We start from the raw sequence: 22,785 nt of genomic DNA on the forward strand, positions 1-22,785 counted from the left end.
CTTATTTGAATGTTTAGCCAAAAACAACACAGTTAATTTTTAGTTTTTTATTACGTTTCATTCACTTGCATTGCAGTCGGAAACTTTGTTCAAAAAAGTACACAAAAACTAAGAACTTGTATACAATAATATCTATACACATACCATAGTCAATCATGACAGGTACAAAGTCCATATATCCTAACTGTATGTACTTTTGCCATTCGTAATTGGAATAGTTATATCCTTACCAAAGTAGAGAGAAAATGCTTACAAAAATATTTTATCTCATATTCATATTACGTAAGAGCTATTTGTAGCGGATCCTTTTGATTTCCAGAGCATTCATCGCGACAACGAGGTCGTGCTGAACAATGGCGCGAAATTAAACGACCACTTTCCCTTTATCTCCGTCCTAGCATTAGGCGTGATGATAGTTTTTTTGATATCGATATTTTCAAAGTCTGTCAAACATGTATATGATAGGCTTTAATTCATGTATATTACCCAGAAAATTGCTTTCGATCCGGGTTTCCTGAATTATCCCCGTTTAGAACCGGCTTGTTCAACTTGATGATTGCTCTAATCACACTTTTGATATGTAAAGAAATAAGAAAATAATTTCAAACGGGTCATAGACTGGCGTTTGATCACACTTTCTACTTAAGTTGATTAGTATCAATAAAACTAAATAAAGAGACGTGGATAATATTTGTTTATGTGCGTCTATACACACCGTTCTCTATGTGGTCTCTATGTGCTGCGAGCGAAGAGCTGTGTCGACTCGCTGTGATAAAGAACGCGGCCCACCTACACAGTGAATAGTACATATGTAACTCGACAACATCAAACGTCATGTAATCACACAGATCTACGCCGACTTCCTGAACGTATCAAACAAACAAAATATACATTGTGCGTCTTTAATAAAAACAAAACAGATTATTCTAATCGTTCTCGCATGCTATGGGTTCTTTATATCAAAAGACATGGAGAAGCGTCCGTTTTACACAGAATGGCTGATCGACCAGCGATAGCCACTTCACGGCTCAAAAAAGGTGGATAAAATGGAAAAGTCCTATTATTGCACAAATGTCATAGGCAGGTCATCATGATCTGGACAACTGCTGACGGGAAAAGTCACGTGTCGTTTACTAGATATTGAGGGTACTACCAAGTGACTTTTGGGGGGAAGAGGCCATTATTTTGGCAGTGAACAATTCTGCAGTGATCGATAAAGAATGACACAGTGAATGATAATGTTTCAATTCAGCAATTAAAGTAAAAACGATCATTCCAGATGTATCCGAATAACTTGTATCACTATATAATAATTGCGTTTTGCGCCGTTGCATCCTATTGGAGATTCGGCGTAGATATGCGTATAATGGCTTCAAACAGCTGCATGATTGATGCAAACCTATACCTATGTTAATATATAGAACATCGGCCGTCTCATTGTTTCTATCAGGACCCCTTCCCATTTCTCGCTATTGCAAGGTATCACATTACATGCGACACAATCGATTACTTTGTGCAATATCAGATCTTTCAAACAGGAAATGAAGAAAATTAATGATACTTAATGCACAACATGACACCATTTCATCACATCAAGTAGCATACAAAAAGGAGTTACACAGACGTATATAGGGAATAAAAAACTAGAGGTTGTATGGAACTTCCGTCAATAAGGTGACCAAAGTGGTAATACAACATTGGAAAGACATGATCTACATATAGTAATCTCTAGTAATTGGAGGTAGAAAATGTGGGGAGGACTACGCTTTTACACACATTCATAAAATGTATAAATGTTCCTACAAAGAAATCTGTGCGTTTAAATAGTGGATATGAAAATAAATGTCGCATGGCAAGATTCTGATGTGAACCACACAGTACGCGTACACAGGTTGACGATGAGAGTTTGCCATTTTCAAGTCACTTGTGATATCAATATAATTATGTTGTTCTTGGTAAAATAAAAACACCAAACGACCTGTCTTTGAACACAACATCTCCATTCTCCGTAGTCCGGAGCTATGCACTCATTCTCTTTCATACACACATCTTGTCCCTCCGTCCCCTACCGCGTTGTACTTTTCGTCTTTTCCTGAGGAAAACAGTTTTGCCTGAGAAATAATAAGCATTGTAATCCAACACTACCTAACGCACTATTTTGTGTCCCCTGCATCATATTTGTCCATATCTGTGATCACATTCCGTATTCACCACGGTAGTGCCATCTTTAGTACGCACATGGCGGTTGTTCCACGGGAGTAAGCTGTCCGAACCGGACGCTACTTATGGACCGGAAGGAGAATATGGCGGGGTCCGACAAACATTTTGAAGTCACCGCATTGCTTCCGCTTACGGTCTGAAAAGAAAGAGAGAAGAAAATGTTTATAATGTCTTTCTTACATGTTTCTTCCTTTGATCGGAATATTCCAAAAGTATCGCAAAAAACCCAATATATATAAAAAAAATAATGTGTATGGAAAGAGATACTTATAGTAAGTTTGGTAAAAATATTTAACATAGTACGGAGAGAAAGACCATGATATACGTGGTTCGATTGGACTGGGGTGGTTAATCGACTTCCCTGGTTTTGTTTTGTAAAATTACAGTACTGAGACTTTATACTGGTATTTAATGACACATGACGAAAAAATGACTGATGAAGCTATCGAAATTAAACCCCTTGGGACGCGTCTGGGACATCAAAGAACTACTTCATTAGAGGGAACTGCTCTGGAAAGCGATTTAATCTGTAAAGTCGGGGCCAATTTAATGAGTTCTTCTAGATGCAATCGCTTAAATTGATGCCGAATTGAATTCTAAGACATATTCTTTCACAAATAATGAGGAAAAATAAGCTACATATGTAAGACAAAATATTTTTTAAAAGAAGAATTTTTTGAAATTAATTGCCTCAATGACGAGAAAACCAATGCTAAATGAGGGTATCAATTTGCACGCATCTGAAGCGTTCACATTCAATTACACCCTAAAACCACTAATCTACATACTGCTGTGATCAAAAACCGAAAGCCTCATCAAACGATAACTTCCCTGTGTCTGTGTTTATATAAACACTAGAGTTATACAGAAGCCTGCCAAAATTATAAATGGATTTTGCAACAGAAGGATATAAAAACAAGCTAAGAAATAGCCGTGAGAAAGTTGTCACGAGCCGCTCGATTGCGCCATAAATTAGGAACAGTCTCCGCAGCTGGTACCTACTCTTGGCAGTGCCCTCAAGAAATTCTTTATTTAGCGATCTGCAGTGATTCTGGATTGATCTAGCATCAATATGTAGAGCAATGTCTCATACCCGTATACCATCAAATATTTATCCGTCAATCCATCATTGCTATTTCCCAAATGTCTCTAAAGATATTTTACTCTTGAATGAGCAAGTTGTATTTTTTTTTTAAATTTTAATATTTTTAAAATGTTTTTGTTAAAATAAATATATAAACAAATTTATAAATAAATAAAAAAAACAACAACAAAGCCACACTTAAGGTTTGTAGCCGTAAGATTTTGTTTGTAATTTTCTTGATAAATAATGATAAAATACTGCCCCTTTTTTCAAATAGCCGGAAATTTTCATAAAAACATTAACGGGCGATAAAACAAAGAAAAAGTACAATATTCCGCTTTTAAGTAGCTTTATTGGGAGCATTTACTTTCAAAGTAACGTGACAATTGCTGCATTCATTAGGGATATTTATTAAGGGGGTCAAATTATGCAGTCGATCTGACCCTTACGTTCTGACTGAATTGATGGCGGTGGCTGATGAGAGAACCATCTGTTGGGCGGCAATTCTTTACAAATGTAAATAACCAAGGACGAGGAATGGCATCTCGACCATAGATACAGACTAGCGTGACTTGGACCACCTGTCTCAAGCTAAAGCGACAATAGCGCTGCCTTGTTCAGATGATATCAAAAGGAGCCTTCTACTTACTGTAACAGCAAAAATTAAAACGTGGTGAAGATTCAAGAATCATTTAACGTTTAAAAAGCTATAGGCATTGTGATTGGTCTAAAATCAGTGTCACACTTTTAACAGACCATTTCACCTCTTTATTTGTCCTAGAAATTGCTTCACGATAACAAGCATGCAAATGTAGCTTTCGTGATAAAAAGGTGAAAGAACCCCACCAGAACAGCTTCCCGCAATTACCTAACGTTTAACGGCTAAGTATCAATCGGTTACCGGAAACGAATCGAATATGATAAAAGCAAAAAATCAAAACTTTATTCATAGTCATTCAGATTTTCTCCTCTGAAAGACTGTTAAAGTAATGTTCGATAAAGAAAATTTGAAGAATTTTCCTATTAAGGCCAGGCCGATTAACCGGAACATCTCTTTTGAACATCCGGTCAACAGACGGTTAGCGTTGAGATCCTCAAGAGCAATAGTATATAAAGGGAAAATGCCAAGGGGCAATCTCCCTGTCATGCACATTTCAATGTATCCAAGGTAATTGAAATTATTACTCCCTTAAGGAATATTCCAAGCTGTTTGTAGTTTTCTTTGTTATAAACGAAGCTAATTAATGTGTGTGTGTGTGTGTGTGTGTGTGAGAGAGAGAGAGAGAGAGAGAGAGAGAGAGAGAGAGAAAGAGAGATTTGTTTCTGATTTTTTTTTTCATTTGAAATATTCAATTATTCTTTACCTTAACTAATAAGCTTGAATAATTAACGAACAAAATACATCGCGCGGAATCCATTTAGATTAACTGCTGAAGTACAATTCCTGACAAAGCACCGGGAACCTTTCCCTCTTTTTACATGTCTCATTCCAATGTCCGTACCCTATCATGGTTTAATTTAGCTCATTTGCTAGATAAGGACGGCCATCAATTCGGTTTGCATGCTGAAGATAGTCTGCCCGCGGCCCGTCCAATTACAAACCATTTACAGAGAGTGACCATCGCCGCTGTCGCTACTCCTTATAACTTAATCAGAGAAGCCTTGCAAAACTTCCTTAACTGGCCGTGGTCATTGTATCGCCTCACTACACAGCATGTGCTCCTTCAACGCCGGAAACGAGGGGAACATTGTAATATTCAGACCGAATCAAGCCCAAGCGATGCTAGTGATTAACATGGGAATTCTAATTGTCACAAACTGGACACGATTTAATGAAAAGCAGCGATTTTCTCCGTTTCTCCTTTGTCGCATGGAACTCGCGGTTTTCTAAGAATAAGAACAACCGCTTTCAATGAAATCACCCGAGATTCAAATTGGAAGTAGTTTACATGGTATCTAACCTCGCAACATCTGACTGCAAACATTAAGAAAATGGGTGACCTTTATCATTCGAATTGCTCTCGAAGGTTTTATTTCATACCGAGACACATAAAGCAAGAAAACAATCTCTAAATCTGTAAAGTATTAAAAATCAAATTAACCCATTTCAGAGCCGGAATATGGCGACAATCGACCGACTTACAAAAAATGTTCCTCATAAGAAAACAGTCGGTATGATGTCAATTTGTGAAAGAGCAAGATAAACCCATCAATAAACTTGGAATACACTCATTAAACCGTCTTAATGATGATGGGATTTGAGAGAGCACATCGTAGAATGCATGCAACCACGGCCCGATAAGTAACGGAAGCCCGGCTTCAGCGATAATTATAACCGCTCGGATTTACCTTACTGGTTTTAAATTTACTTAGGAAAATAAATCGAGTAATATCTTTACGCTTTAAAAAACATAGTAGATGGCTCTTCCATGTCTCGTATATATGTAAAATCCAGCACACAAATGACAGGAATGTCGGCATCCAGCCAGATGAGTTTTAAGTGCGGCGATATAAAGAACGGCATTGTTTGTGTATACTATCATCCAAAATGAGATAAAAGATGCAAGATAAAAAAAAGAAATATAGAACTGCTTGTTTTAGGACAATATATGCGAAAACAAATCCTAGCTTTTACACTGGGAACACATGGTTTGTAACCACATTCTGACTTCATCACCAGGAAACAATTTGGGACTACGCGAAAAGAAATGAACCTACTTGATAGAATGCATACTCTTCATAATTAAATCATTCAGGTTGGAAGAAGCAATAACATTTTATCTCTCGTTTTCTTCGACATATAATTTTTTCACACTTAAAGATGCACTTCTTGATTTCATATCGTTGCCCTCTTGCACGTTCTAATGACTAGAATACACGCGAGTTTTGATAATTGAGAGGTATACGGGGCACGCAGAGTGTATATCCCTTTATGTCCTCACCCAAATCATGCACGAACCATCCCGACTCAGAAGGTAAAGAAAAGACACATTGTTTAACCAAGTATTTACTAATTGCATTTACAAACAAAAATTCCACTAAAGTCTCTAAATGTTTGATCAATTATCTGAAAAATTCCAGAATGCAAAGCAACGACAAGAATAGTCGTAGAAACCATGTTACGTCTCCAATGAAATTCAACCAGAATACAGAAAAGAAACCTTTTTTAAATGTCAAACCTAAACCCTCCACAAGGGATATAATATTGAATACGTGCTATATCTTAGATATACATTCCTTTGAGTCCATCAACGAATATAAAGAGCATGTTGAAACTTTTATGAAAAATATGTATTTTATATTGAAAGAAACTCGAGGCATTAGGAAGGACTTTGAACGCTGCTTGAAGTTATTTACCGAGAGAAACCAAAAGCCCTCAAAGGATCTACGTTAAGAGTTTGAATAACTCATAATAAATCAAACCTTTTTTTTTACTTCAGAAAAAAATAAGCATAGCGTTGTTGATTATATTAATTAATTACACGCGGTAGGATTGTCAAAACGTGGAGGTTTATGTCTGTTTCTCTCCAGCTCCCTATAATAACCTGAACGGTTGCCAGGAAAAAGCGTGGGAAACTGCTCGTGAACATCTACAAAACATTACATTGGCACATTTCTGTTGCATGTTTTGGCAGTGTCGCTCCGATGCTATCAGCGGTCTGTTAATAAGTTCTTCTCACTTCTCGACTCGGACGGTTACATCAATAGAAAACTAAACGCAAGACAAAGATGATGGACGAATCAATGGGCGAAGGGAAGACGGACAGTCCATCTGATGTAGGGAAAGAGATACACACAGAGATTTACCATATATATATACCCTTTATCTTCTAACCTGAAGGGTCAACCCCGAAACAACTTGTTTCTTCGCTACGATAGCCTTGTTTCTTCAATACGATAGAACATGCACTTCTGCGACTCTTGGCAATGATTGAATAAGTGCACAATCGAATCATTTTATTATGGCCGACTTGTTATATCACTGAGCTATTGGCAGGAGGAGGAAGATGCAGAGATCTCGTACAATAATCGGGACAGACGAGAACTGGCGAGAATTCTTGCTTTGTCAGTTCTCTGAATATAATTGTAACTCAGGGACCGGTATCTGTCTTGTGTAACTTAGCAAATACTTATCAAATTGCAACAACGGAAGATTGCATATCAGATTAATGCGACGTTTAGAGGAAACAAAACCTCACAAATCAGTAATATTACTGTAAGATTGCGTGGCAGATACGTTGCTAAGGCTTTGGTGAGAAACAATAACGCTGCAGCCAGAATTGAAGTCATTCCTCAAAAATACTGGAATCCAATTAAAGAAGGAAATACACTTAAAACCGACAAAGCTGTACTAAAGAAAACCGCATTTAAAGCGGCTACAACCGCCATTGTAAGATCTATAATTTCTGGTTCGTGCATTTACTCGACGTTTACGCGGATCTGGAAGGAGTCCATCTCCCAAGCGTTTCTGTTCTCAAACATCTTACCATGCCGCTTATCTATGGGGCATGCATTCAAGGTCTTGACACTAGTTTAATTTGAAGACGAACACGCTAATAGTCATAAAAACATAAGACTGGCTTGGCGGCGTTTCATACAACACGTGGCTGCAGTTTGGCGCGGTTTTTCTCCTCTGGCACTGAGCAGGTTCGTTCGGCCCCCAGGGTCTGCTGATATCTACAACAACTGCACGATGCTGATTGAGGGGTTGATATGGCGAGATCTTATCGTATTAAATTTATTGGGTAAAAGGTAAAATACTGAGCAATTAACTTGATATCTCTTCCACACGTGTTCGATTGGTTCCTATGTGTGTTTACACCTTTTATGTTTTAAATCCCCAGACCTGGGCAATGTTTTGAAATTCACGGGATTGCTGACATGGAATACTTCAGCACACGTTGTAAATCCAAAAATGATGTGTTTGATTAAAATGTGCCAGATTCTATTTTTGTTTCACTGTACAAACGTTATAGTTGTGGTAATTTTTTTGAACATGTTATGTATCCCTTACCTTGATTTTAACGACTTTCGCTTTGCCAACACTGTGTACACATTGTTTCTTCACCGCATTTTTCTAAAAAGATATGAAAGATTCTTTACAGATTGGGCTTAAAGAATAATAATCAAACCCTCAAGCACACCAAACATTTAAGAATGTACATAAACAATAAATGCAGCTACTTGCAAAGAATAGGAGAATGTGGAATATATTATTAAAAAATCCCATCATTTTACAAAATTAATTAAAAAATTAGAAAAAAAAAACGAAGAAAGAAGGGACAGTAAGCGGCAGATTCCACAACTGCCATTAAATTGCTCGATTCGGGATATTTACTGTCGACGGACGGCTTGGAGAACTCTTGCTCATTATAGTGGAGACGATTTTCCCTTGAATCAGATGCTGTAGTCAAATGAATAAGATTTCTATCAAATTCATTCCACTGCAGTAGCGTAATTGGCATTGTTCGAGAAAACCAATGATATAAGGGGCCTTTTGTTCCAACTCTCCCCGCTATGAGCCGTGTAGCTGATACAGATGTGAGCCCAGCATCTGATGGCACTTACAAACGGCTTTTCTGTCATCAAAAGGGCTGCTTGCTGATACAAGGACTAAATATTTATTTGCCAAAAGAAACAAATCTTTAGAATTAGCCTTGAGTTGAACATTCTGGCGGTCAGGGTATCGGGCGCGCTCGTCGTTCCGATAGTCCGATCAGCCGGTGAACGATTCGCTTTCATTTAGTTCAAACAATGCATGACTACACAGTTGTTTGATACCAAACAGGCAACGCTAGACCGAGTAGCCCTGTTTGTTGTCAATTAAAAGCAAACTTACCATTCACACACGAAGCGTCAAGAGTCGGTTGACGCTTCGGGTGTGCATTTAGTAACCATTGTGTACTAGAATATTATTAGAAAAATGCCGGTATCAGCATCACTTGTACTGAAGGAAGTTTTAAATGAAGAATTTACATGTTATAAATATATTAAAGAGGTCCCTGGTGTTGAAGTTTTATATATCAAAAAAAGTTTGTATATGTATTTACTTCATTCGACTGATGGACGCATTTTCGTCCCTTTATCATGCACCGTATTCTGCCAAGTCAGAGGATTAAGATGTATCTCAAATGAAAAATCTCACCGGGCGCTGAGAATTTATTTTCCATAAAGACTCCATTTATACGAAAGAAAACAGCTATTTTGGAGTTTGCGGAATTCCCTTTATTCCAAGACGGGAATATTCCATTTACAGTCAAAGGTTCAATCATCATAAAACGGGGGCCGGTCATGAGTGTCACTCCAGGAACTTGCTTGGACTAAAGAATATCTTGCTTAGTTTTATTGGTAAGTAAGCCCGAACGTTCCCCCGCTGGATCTCGTATAACTTTTACTAGCATCTTCTTTCAACATAAAAATACAGCATTACATCTTGTTTATGAGAAAGGATCCGTGCACCTCGTGCAGGGCGGTTTCCATTTATTAATCGAAAGCCTCCTATTTACATTTTTCATATCCAAATGGGCAAGAATGTGTTTTGAGGTGTAATTTTTCGCTCGCTTTCTTATGAATGACATTGGTTTGTGATAAATGAAGGATGAACACAAAATCCTTGGATTTAATAAAGCGCAATCTCTTGATTTACAGAGGGGTGACTTCTTTCATCTTCGTATCTACTTAGTGAGTTCCCTATGATTACTTACAGCAAACGATGGTTCCAGTTCTGGTGATATTTAGGACTGAGAAATATAACGAATTGTGCCTGCTTTATTTCCATTCATTCATTACGTTAAGTTATCGTAAGAGAGAAGGTTTTGTAGCTGGTTTATTGCAGCATACCAATAAATCGCACAGCTCTGTTCATAAATAAACATGCCCCTCTTGATAAATGTACATGTACAGTAAGAATATTACTTCTTATCGTAATGAAAGGATAAATGAAGAGGTTTTGCTCGAGAGTGCTTCTTTGTGTTGTCCAACCACATGCAAGACATAAATGTCTTGGCAAAATCTGCTGCATACTGGTGACTGTAGCGAAATGCCAGCGTATTGGTAAAAGGGAAATGAATTGTCGCGATTTCAATCTGCTTCCCGAGTCAAATTCTGTTCGCCTTGAAAGGTCGGCGAGGTGTTAATCAAAGCAAGTAACTAGGGGAGGTCTTATTTCTTTGTCTGTAAATTGTAATAGATTGGTTTTTCACACGCCAACACATGATGGATACTAATATTTTTTTCAATTTTCCTTTAAACCGGTAACAGCTCTAATATGGTGCTGTGAATGCTTTTGAGTTATTATAGGAATCGCATTTAAAATATTCATTTTACCCTGTTTCGCAAAATGGTGGGCGATTTGTTTATGCTCGGCCTGCACCATGAGCATTTGATTCTCCTGTTGTTCGATCATAAAAATGTCCTGTTCTTGTAATCATTAGGGTTCTAAAGATACGCGAATATTCCAATCATTTACAGCAATATTAAATTGACGTCAGTCGCGACGTCACCATACAGCGGCAGACGGCACCAGAGCATGTCCCTTAAAAATACCCATGTAAGAGAGCGAGCATTTCCCTCGGCTGATGCAAGTCGCCAGAAACGTTTTTTATTAATTTTCTGCATGTAGGAATTAATCATTGGCTTTGTCATTTACAACCCCCTGTTTTCCGGGAAATTGGCCAGCACTGGGACACTCCGCACGACACGGATCACACCTCTACGCTACCAACAGCTAACTAATCTCTCGCGGGTGATAGGCGAGATCCAACGAGACTTGGCGAGGGTCAAACGAAAATACGTTCGAAAAGTACCCGCTGAGTGAACTCATTCGTCCGTCATCAACCGTTGTTTATTACCAATTCAAATTTGCATTGCTTATGAATTGACACCATTTTACAGAAAATGATTTCTATTTACATAAAAGTCAATCATCTGCACTTTCCTTTGCCAATATCAGGCCTGGCTATTCAAACTCGGCGATAGTAATTACCAAGAACTTGGTTGTGCTCTGTAGAAGCGCTGTAATCTTGTGTCATTATGAATGAAATTAAAACCATTCATTCTTCATGTAATGGTTTTACCGACATCAAATTATACACCGCCGATGGATCTGGATTGACGATTTATTAGACAAAAATCGTTAGAAGAACGATGAATCTGGTGCAGCCTTTTTAGTGCTTTGCAATACTTGTAATTCTAAATCCTCTCCAAAAACTTACAGCATGTCTTTGACAACAACGTACAGCAAGTCTCGAGTTGATTAAATTCGATATGTGTTCTCGGTTTTTCTAATCTCAGATTAGGTATGCTGACAGTGGCTACCATATGAAAATTTGAGCCCACAATCTTGTGTAGAAAATATTCTGTTGCTGAATGACAGCCTCAATTTGATTACTGAGGTATAATGACGGCGCTGTGCATGGGATCTAATCTGGATGATGTGCCTGGCTTGTAAATCAGAGCGTCTTTCTTGCTTTTAATTCTTAGTTTACATGCTTACCCTATCCAACAAGCAATGTAGCGTGCTAAATGTGATTGCCAAAAGTATCGAAGAAATTGACCCTCGTATGAACCGTCAAAAAATCATAGAGCTGCCTTCACAATAAGAATGACGTCATCAAAATGTCCAAATGATGATCCTACACTATTTATCTTTATTGTTGGCATATAATAAGCTTTTTCAAAAGTAAAATACATATATAACTGTATATAAAAAAAATTAAGTAAAAAAATATAGATAAAAATCATTCATGTGTGGTTTGACAAGTACACAGATAATAAATTCATCATCCCAAGTGGTTAACATGACACATTGAACAAGCCTGTATTTCCGTATTGACTGTAAGTTTGCTTTAAAATCCTAAAAATAATTTGAATTAAAAATCTGTTGAAAGAAAAAATTAACCAACCACCCATTTCTGTTTGTCTCAAGCCATTGTCCACTTGACTCTCATTTACGCGCCAGATGGGAGGGGATTGTACAAAGCCGTAAGTTGGGCCAGCACTCCCACCCCCCCCCCCCTCCCAAAAAAAAAAATCATTAAAATAGACAATTGACGCTCATTGTTTAAAAATCCCGATCACACAGGAGCCATTCACGTGAATATTACATCAAGCAATGTTCCGGTATGGCACACCAGTGTGACACATATTTATCTTGATAAAGCTTACATACAACCCCCCCCCCCCCCCAAACACCAGTCCCCCCCCCCTCCCAAACAAACATTGAGCTGTTCTGGTCCCAATGTATCCATTGTAGTTTTGGCTGATGGCTGGATCTCCGGAGAAGCGATATATGTTCCTCAAAAGACAAGAACAATGCCTTAAGAAGATGTGATCAATATGTAATTACCAACTCTCGCTCTGTTTAATGCAATCATAGGAGTGAAGGCTTAAAAAAAGGATTAATATGTTCGAAAGAATTTTACTTTTGTTTTGTTTTCTTTTAAGGTAAACACATTTTGAGCCATTAGCTTAAATAACCTAAGATTGATCCACAATTAGCCTAAGATAAGCTTTTTGGTAAAATGTTGATTCTCTATCTATTTTAGCAACGAATGCTTTACAAATTTGGTCCAATTTGTATTCATCAAGTACCGCACTTTTTAAACTGGTTAATGAAGCAAAAATAGGATGCAAACATAAAAAAAAAATAATTGTAGTATTTAAAAGGAAAGGCAAATTAAAATTGTATTGAGATCCGCTTGCAGCGTTACCATCAACAAAGTTACCCATCTGTTGCGAAAGGAGCTGAAAAGTCATCTTTTCTCGTTTCAGTGTTTAACTGGATATTGGTTTATACATGTATTTATCGATGCTGCATATTGCATACATTGTGTACAAGTATTAGTGTTACTTTTATAAGATGACGACCCCCCCCCCCCCCCTCCCCTAGGCTTGAATCATTATTGCACAAACTTTTCACTGTGAATATTTACAGGGAAAATATTTTTTTTGTATTTTTTTCCACATCGAATCATTGATCCCTTTTTTTCTCTACAACTGATATTTCGCTAAACAAATCTGTACATCTAATTTCAGAAAAATAAGAAAAAACCCTTATAATCTATAATTCTGCATTATCTTGTCGATCTTCCCTGAGCTAGTGCGCTGTATATACCTATAGATGACCACTCATTCAGAGAAATTTGTTGACCATTAAGTTCTTGGCACGAAGCCAACTGCTGAATCAGCAGAAACGGTCGATGAAATAAACCCAGCATCGCCATGATGCACAATAGCGGCCAATCGCCTTCTATGTAATCCGGTAAAATATCATCTTCGCTAGCCAAGGGTTTTCGGTCCACTTTGCTCCCCGTAAACCCTTGGCGGATTTCATTACGAAAACTCGGTGATGTGGTGGCGCTATCTAGCGAGCAACTTGAGTTGCGCCCCTTGCATATTTACATTTTAATCGAATTAAACAACGGGTTATATACACACTACAGTATTAATACAACTTAAAAACATGCTGACTACCGAATGTCGGAACATAATCAACGATGCTATTAAACATGTTAAATACGAATTAAGTAATAACGAAGGGAAAGCACAGAATGTTTTATTCATCGTGTTTTGTAAGGACCGGGAGTGAGAAAGTCGCCGATTTATATGTATATGAAAGTTTTCATGCCATAAAACCAGGTATCGCTGTCGTGAATATTGCGGACCAAAGAAATTAAATAAAACAAAGATCATTGAATCTTTAAAAGCAATAACCATAAGCAGAAACGTATATACTAACGGGATAGGCAACTTCTACATTTGCCATGTTTACTTCCCATGCTGATCACGCGAGCCATGACAAGTTTGTAGAGCTACATGTTCAATCCCAGTAAAATAGATACATGTAGGTAACAGTAGGTTTAAAGCGATCTGGTTAGACCATCGTTGAAGAAGCACTGTACTCGGTTGTTTTCTTTTAAAGTTTATATTTACATGCACTGTGATTGGATCAGCTACTCGCAGCTGCAGCCAATCATAAAGCGGAGCCTGTCACCGAGTTTTCATAATGAAATCCGCCAAGGGTTTATGGGGAGCAAAGCGGACCGAAAACCCTTGGCTAGCGAAGATGGTAAAATATTTATTAGATCCATAATCAAGGCAATCTAGATAAATTGGTCAGGTGTTCCTCTCATATATTGTTCATGTAAATCTGTGCTCCTCGACTTGCAATGCATACGGAGAGATCCCCTTTTTCTTTTCAGAAATTACTGCCCCTGCTCCTTTTCATTGATTTCCAACCTTTTCCTCGAAATATCAATGCTGTATATACATGTACATGTATCTATATGCTTGAGCAGGTTTAAATATTTTGAACTTTACCTACAATTGCCGTATTCAGAGACTTTTTGCATACTGTTGATATGATAACAGATTACATGGCTTGTGATAGAGAGATTTCGTGGAAATGCCCCACCTGTAGAGAGATAGTTCGTATAGCAATGACGCGGAAAACCCCAGTAAAAAAATGATCAGAATCCGGATTTGGTTAAATTTCAAAATACATATACCATATCAAATTACTGCATCGGGACTGCTTTTTTCTATTGTTTTCGTAAAACTTCTGAGTAACCAGGAAGTTATTCATTTCTAGCTTTTATTTATGAGATCCTTGGACATTTTATTAAAAAAGGAATATGACACTGGCATCATGATCACGCATAATAAAAATCAAATCACAATAAACCGTTTGTAGTGGGGAGCTAGACTTGGACCCGGTCGCCACTGATCACTTGTAGGCTAAGACCAGGCATTTACACATCAATCAGAAATCGCCAACTAATTGTTTGACTAGATCTACTTCATACACACAACACTGCACGCGAGTCCAATTCTCCGGGACCAACAATTATTCATTCGTAGTTGATCGATACATTCATCGAAGGCTGTTCAATCATTTAGACGCATATCTAGGTAATTCACAGCCCAAAGAGTACAATATGTCACAACTAGGCCCAGCTTCAATTCATCATGGTCAGCCTTAAACCCGATTGAATTGGTCAACGGGTCTCGTCCTTCGGGACAAACGCTCATATGGCGGCGATTGTTCAGAGCCTAGAATGTCACGCTTTTCATTTTTTGCCGCTACATGGTAAGGGTTATAGGGCGACAACATAATTCGATTACAGTAGCCATGTTAGTAGCTCCGAGAGATACAATCATTGAGCGATCATTTAATAGATGCTGATAGCTTTCCTATAGAACAGGGCTAAAAACCCAGACCAAGTAACAAAAGGCGTTGAAATGCCGGCTCTCAAAAGAAAAAAAGGCCCTCTTACTGATGAGAGCAGGCTTGATTTAGCGCCCTGAATTGTTGCCAAATGGTTCTTCAATGCAATAAATATTAGCATTGTTAAAAATTTCTTTTAGCTTCCTCAGAATCCTTCAAAACAGCGTAGAAAGCGCTTCCGACGACTCCGCAGTGAGCACGTATGAAACGGAGTAGTGTCTTTTGATGAAACATGCTTCTTGTTATCAAGCAACAAAAGACTTTGTTCGGGATACATTATGACTACAAAAAGGTACGAAACGGATAGAAATTATCTCGCTTGTTGGCATTTTTGTTGTTCCCTAACAACAAGAATGAAACAAAGAAGTACTTGGTACCGTGGCATATTGATAGAACAATTGACTAAGCAGGCCCTACAGGATGTACGTCTTATTGGGTCCATATTTTAAAAGCCCCATTTCCTTCCAATCATTTAATGCGGACACGAAGCGCTATCTCACATGGATTAATGTGCTTAGGGCGCACTTGAGGTACTTCTCTGTGAAGCTGTAAGACTGAGCCTGCTTGCAGTTAGTGCAGCGGCCTTGGACCAACAGAGGGTTAACCTAACGCAGCGATCTCTAAACAAAGACATTACAATAACAATACCAAAAAATAAATACACGCTCGTGGAAGATTGTTATCAGCCAGAAAAATATACATCATTATATTCTTTTAAAACGAATATTGTTGAGGTTGGTAGTAAGTTCTCAGTGGTATTTAGCAAATAAATGGTTACGCCCTATCGGTTTCTAAGGACTCAAGCGATCATCAAATACTATATTGGCGCAACGGAATCTGACGCTGAACAAAGTCTGTATAGGAAACCAACTGAAACAAATTAAATTCATTGCGTAATTATTTTTTCATAGCTGACAATGTACAAAGGCCGATAAAAACTAAGCGGGCAATGAACTTTCGTTTGATGAAAAATACGCCTTTGAGTACATAAATTCAATACATGTTCCAAAGCTGTACAGAACTTTCTGTGGAAAAAGTGTTGATATATGTACCGGGGGTTTACATTTAGTTCAGAAACTACCGACCTAAATTTACAGACGACTTGATTGGGGGAAAAACTGAAGCAATGTCATTTGTCCTTTGGCAAAGTAGAGGAAACCAATACCGATACACATAAACCATCCAGGAATCGTTAATTGTTGCTTTTTATTATTCTCCAGAGAGTCCTGGTGTATTAGGTACCTAAAGATTATAATCTGCAATATTTGCAAAATGCTAGCGAATTTGCATGACCGCTGTTGTCATCATTTTTTCTTCCATGATACTTTAGCGAACCTTCCGTTTCCACCTACCCAATCAATTTAAGTGAAGCATTGAAACGAGAGATGTCCAAAATTCGCCTAGGATATTATCCAAATCATTACTTTGTTAAAAAACCAGACATTACATCTAAGCCCAGTTTCCATATCTTCCATAAAGAGATAAAGTTTCTCGTAAAAATAAATTTTCATTAGTATTGGAGACTTTAACGTCTCTCTCTCGGACATTATTTAAGCGACGAATTTGATGGCAGTTGGGATCAGCAAGCTGTTTCTTTCTCTATTTTAACTCTTTTAAATAAAGTTATCTTCTAATCAACGACAAAGATCCAATACGTATCATAACATGTATTTCTAAATGTACTGATTTGCTACAGCTCGTCGGTTTTCAGGTGGGAGGGATTGGGGGTATTAAGATGTTGAAAATAATAAGTAACTAACCTGCATTTTCTCGAAGTCGAGACTTGGGCGTCTCATGGTGGACGAAGACTCGTTCTTGTTGTCTGAGACGGAAACTTTACGATGGCGTTTTCTTGGGGAAATTAACATAGGAACGGTGCCTTTTGGGTACGTTAGTTTAGACTGTGATGTGTTAGCTTTGTGCGTTCTCTTGTCTTTAGTTATAACTACAGCACAAGGGTTTTCTGATCTGAAATTTGATTTCTGAGACTCTGGTCCAACTATGAATTGTATTGTTTCATCACAAATTTGTTCGTTATTTTGGTTCAGTGAAATACAGTCAACGGTTATGTCTTTCGGCGGCGAAGAACTGAACAAGATCGGTTGCGGTTCCAGCATTAATTCTTTGACTTCTTCATCTACACTTCCGGTACTGTCACAGCTTGCTAAATGTGCGTGTGACCACTTCCGTTTCTCCGATGTTATTCCTTTGTGTATCGTTGACAGTTCTTCTTCCGAGCTGTGTCTTTCAAAGTCCAGGCTCTGTCGCTCATAGTCCGAGGTACAACTAATACTGTCCAAGCTGTGTTCACTTATCTCGTGAGTTGTCCTTGACATTGAGGTTTGATTGCAAGAACAGTAACAATGCTGGCAACAAACGGAACCAGTATCATCTGAAACAAATGTAAAATTCAATGAAGTAAAATATAACACGAATAGAAGACATCCCAGCCAAATCGACAGTGCTGAGCAGACATTTCATTCCTACTGATAGAGTTGTATATGTACTTTTAGTCTTTCTACAATATGCTATCTTCTCTACTTCACCAAATTAAATCCATTCTTGGATACATTAATTTATGTTATATTTTCAGTTATATTTTCAGTTGTTCTTTTTCCTGTAAATTTCTGAATAATGTATACTCATCTTTAAAATAAAAATTATTTAGAAAGAAAATTGCCACCATCACCGAAGCCCCCCTCCCCCCCCCCCCCCAAAAAAAAAGACCGGAACACTTTTTTTTTGTATAAGACCGATTTGTTTGTATTTCTTCACACAATAATCAGGGAATGAGTTATATATTTTGTATTCATGGAAATATCAAGAAATATGATTGAAGTGACTATGAATAGCAAACAATAACGCTCAAGGTTGTCTGCAAAATCACTTCAAGATGAAGCAATAAAAGTAGTTATATCAATTTCGGTCGGTGGAAATATATAAGAAGCTCTATATCCAAATTACTGTTTGTATTAGAATGGATTCGTGTGCGCACAAGGCCGATTTGAGTGTCGTTAATAGATATTTTTTTTTTTGCAACAAGAGTCCCTTTTTTACCGATTTTGTAGCTGACACGAAATTTAACATTCATTATATATACAGGTAAAATTGATTGCTTAAAAAATTCCAAGTCATCAGAATCAATTTGTTAAGCTCACACAGACATGGATTTGTTAAAAATCTAATTAACTAAACTTAGGTACAAATGAACTGTATTACTGGCTTTAGAATGCAGTTTGAAGTAAATTGACGTGATAATTAGTGACTTATATATATATTTGATACCTGTATTACAGATCAATGACTGACTTTAGCTAGTTTGTTTGTTTATTCCTAAATCCAAATTGCTCATCAGCTACAAAGAATGAGCCACACTAGAAAACTCCGTACACTTTTTGCCGTGTATGTTCCATAACATACTTATCAATAACTAATTTTGCAACTGCTTTTTCGATTAAAATACATAACATTTATATCTTATAGCCCGTTGCAAGTCTGAAATTAAGCAAATTTTTAACCTTTCTTCCTTTTTTTAGTGTTAATTTTAGTCATCGTGTGTATTATTAAAAAATTTGCAAAATTCCGACGGAACAGGAAATGAACACAGAAAAACTCAGACTGTAACAATTAATTAGAAATCGCTGTATTTTAATTCAATGTTAGAAAGATTTAAGTTCATACACATTTGTATTTGTATCGTAATTTTAATGTGTGCCACCGAGCAGACAGTTATAACTTATGACACCAGTCGTGTCTGCGTTTCTTGCAGACATGCTTCTGTTCTATAATTTACAGGGGTGAATTGCTGCACGTGCCCTCAAGAATTACACGCATCGCTTGCGCTCTAGGGTCAGTGTGACAGCCCGTGTGTCTATGTTCACACATATTCATTTTCATAACAATCATTTTTTTTCTTTATAAATGTTGGAATTTTGCAGGTTAACTTCAGTCAGGACTGAAATGTATATGTAGCAACAAATATCGTGATTTAAAACCTATCACGGTCGAATAAAAACTTTGATGGCATGAACAAAAATAAAACGAAACGCCACAACCCAAGTGGATGGTCAGTTAGGTATAAATCCGGCCCTGGAGCGCAATGACTCAGGACATAGAACTTATTGAGTGTTTGGTCCCTTATATCATGTTTCATGTCCTAGAACTAATATTTACTGTTAGTTTTCTATTCGTGAAAATAGCGATGTCATTGCCTTTAATCAGGCGACTTTTTCCTAGATAATGATGAACACGATAACACTGTAAATACATTCATTTCGAATACCGGTTAACGAAGACATGCATAAGAATTTGTTTTAACATATATATCTAAAAACAAACCCTGTGATATTAAGCGCTTGTTTTTAAATATAGTATTCTATTTTTAGCGCTGATGAAATACTCGCGTACATTCTCAAGGCGAGCCAAGACGTGCAGCTCATGAACAAGTGATATAAGTAAATAAGTAAGCGCTGACCTAAGTCCTCCAGGTCGTGGATGTCCTCATCCGACTCGGTCCCCGAATCATGGTCCTCGTCACCCTGAAAATAATGACGTCATAATATGCATGGTTATTTCCGTCCAAGTTCAATACACAACATCGATAATAATTAATACACATGCACCGTCATTTCTATAATACCGGTATATAATACAGTTAATTTTTATGTACGAGGTTGATCTTTATCAACAACTTATTATGGAGTGAAATGCATTACGAATTTGGGCGACAGATTGTGTTATGGCATGTGCACTCCTATACTCAATGATATTTTATTTCTTTACAAAGGAAAATTTATCGTAATGTTTATAAAGGTATCTTCCAAATAGAAATGTTTGTTGTGAATATTAATAATTTTGATTGTACACACAGGAGGAACACGTATACGTCTGATTGATGTATGGGCAGCGATCGGTGTAATGCTTGTCAGCAGTGATATAGGCTACTTCCCCTATAGATATTTCCAAGGTACATGTGTCAAATGCGACATCAAACACATACAAGCATACTAAACCCAGATGATTTACATACATATATACATGTAATGAGATATATACTATATAGAGTCAATTCGTTCCTATTATACCATTCCAGGCACGCGTCCGTCCGGGTACTCATGGTAATTACATTCAAAGCCCCCCGAGGTGCAATTGGCGGGCCTCTTGTGCTTGTGAGTACTATATCTGGTGCAGCTGGCGTGCACCACGGGGTGACATTGTCGTGGCAGACAAAGGGGGTGGGGGACAGTCATCTGCTGATTCATTAAAATCAAAAGCCTGGCATTCCTGGCCAACAATCAATACTTGAAATTATGTGCCCATGATAGCTGGCAAATGATGTACGATATTGAACAAGGAAAATAAATTTCATGACAGCAGACCCAAGATGTGGGATGTGCGAGTCTAGCCTGCAGAAGACATAGCGCTGATTTATTGCTTACAATTAAAAAATCAAAGACCAGGTAATGGCTGTATGCTCACGTTCATTTATCATATGCACCATGCATTATAAATAATCCAATATTGCAAATATTAAAAAACCCCAACCAAAAACAAATCATACTGTAGACTCGGAGAGAATTTAAACATTATGTTTACACCCAAATAACAACCACCCTCTTATTTTCTTGAAATATAATATACTTGACATTATTTTTTTTATTGCGTGATCGTCAAATGAAGGACAAAAATGAAATAATAACCCAAAAGCTAACAATTACTTTGAATAATTTGTTTGGTGTCTGTATGTATAAGTATCGTATTTGGGCAATTCGTGAATGTTTCGGTTACTAGTTTAATGCCACTGTCAGTGCACTCTGACCAACGATGGAAGCATTATTGCGGATTTTTTTTCCTTTACAAATTTAAATAAAAGCATGAAAAATATAACTGAAAATAAGTAAATGATGCAGTATGCTTTGTATATCTCCTAATACATCTTTAAGCGACTGTCATTCAGAATGAATAAAAATAACTCTTTAAAAAGCTGTTTGTATTTTGCACCTACTTAACCGACCAAAGAACAAAGAAGATTATAAAACTCACCTTATTTTGAATGGATTGGATTTCGTTTAGAGATTGAGATCTAAATTTCTGCGTCAGGTACTTAAGCATGTCGACTCCCTCCGTTGTCATTTACAGCGCCCGGGTCCCAAAGGCTTTCTGCTGTCAAACCTCCTACACTGGCGAATTGCCAAAATATAACCCCAGTCAGCATTAGAAGAAAACTCAACAAGCTCAGAATAAACACTCAGACACACAATAAACCCTCCATATTTCAGCACTGCATCATCACACTTGTCACGGCAGCTACCGGTTTTGTCAATACTAAGTTTCTTTCGGTTGAAATACTAATATTTTTCTCGTACTACCGTTGTAAATGAAATGTCAGTGTTTATCAATCACCGGGCGAATCCAAATAGTGGGAATGTTAGGACGCGGCGAATCTAGGTCAACATGCCGGTTTTTATCCTAAAAAAGAATCTTTCTGAAAAATGACATAGAATATCCGAAATTAGGCTTAAAAAATCAATATGCTGAATCTATACTTGACCATAATCTAAAAATTTAGAAGTTTCATCTGCTCTAAAATATGCTGGACTCCCGATGCAGCAGCCAGTTATAGACTCTACCAAATTCTGATTGGTTTGCAATAAACTCGCCCAGTATCGCACATGGCATAGTAGACCTATTTATTTTCTTGGCGTTTAGCCAACACATTTTAACAGGTTGAAGTGTTTATATAACTTTTTAAAAAAAAATATAGAATAAAGCGAGAATAACTTTAAGACTGTCGTTCGAATTATGCTATTCATACTTATTGAATCGAGCTAAGTTACTGAGTATACGGAAAGTACAAACATTACGTCATTTTAAGGACTGATTTTTGATTGGACTATGTCATTTGTGCATGGTGGTGTTTGGCTAAAGGCCAAATTGCAGAATATGTAATATTAAATACTATGCATTAGGTCAAATAAAACGAGAGAGAGAGAGAGAGAGAGAGAGAGAGAGAGATATTTCTCGTGAATGTGTGAAGTTTTCATCAAGCGTAGATGTATATCAATAAATATCTAGATTCCTTTACGTGAAAATCATTCTTTAGATTTAAATGTAATACCAATAAATTTTAAAGCGATTAGAATTTTCCTGAAATAATATTGATCAAACCTTCTATGTTATAACTAACAGTTACATAGATTTTATACACATGATCAATGAATAATATTTTAAAGTTTAATTTGATATTTTATCCCAA

General features: G+C 37.3%; 1 protein-coding gene across 2 annotated transcripts; it reads right to left on the reverse strand.

Moving 5' to 3' along the window:
* Positions 1-32: 32 nt before the first annotated feature.
* On the reverse strand, positions 33-22,091 carry LOC105318194 (uncharacterized). Of its 2 annotated transcripts, XM_011415149.4 has the most exons (5): positions 21,573-22,062; positions 20,005-20,068; positions 17,291-17,922; positions 8,319-8,381; positions 33-2,356 (listed from the first exon to the last, which is right to left on the reverse strand). In XM_011415149.4, exons 1-5 carry the CDS (start codon positions 21,660-21,662, stop codon positions 2,228-2,230), a joined length of 978 nt encoding a protein of 325 aa, XP_011413451.2. In that variant the 5' UTR covers positions 21,663-22,062; the 3' UTR covers positions 33-2,227. The 2 variants fall into 2 exon arrangements, with proteins under 2 accessions (XP_011413451.2, XP_011413452.2); XM_011415150.4 differs by lacking the exon at positions 8,319-8,381 and having other exon boundaries at positions 21,573-22,091.
* Between the last annotated feature and the right edge of the window lie 694 nt (positions 22,092-22,785).

The sequence above is a fragment of the Magallana gigas genome, chromosome 6 (genome assembly GCF_963853765.1).
Source record: "Magallana gigas chromosome 6, xbMagGiga1.1, whole genome shotgun sequence".
In the NCBI taxonomy this organism is placed as follows: Eukaryota; Metazoa; Mollusca; class Bivalvia; order Ostreida; family Ostreidae; genus Magallana; species Magallana gigas.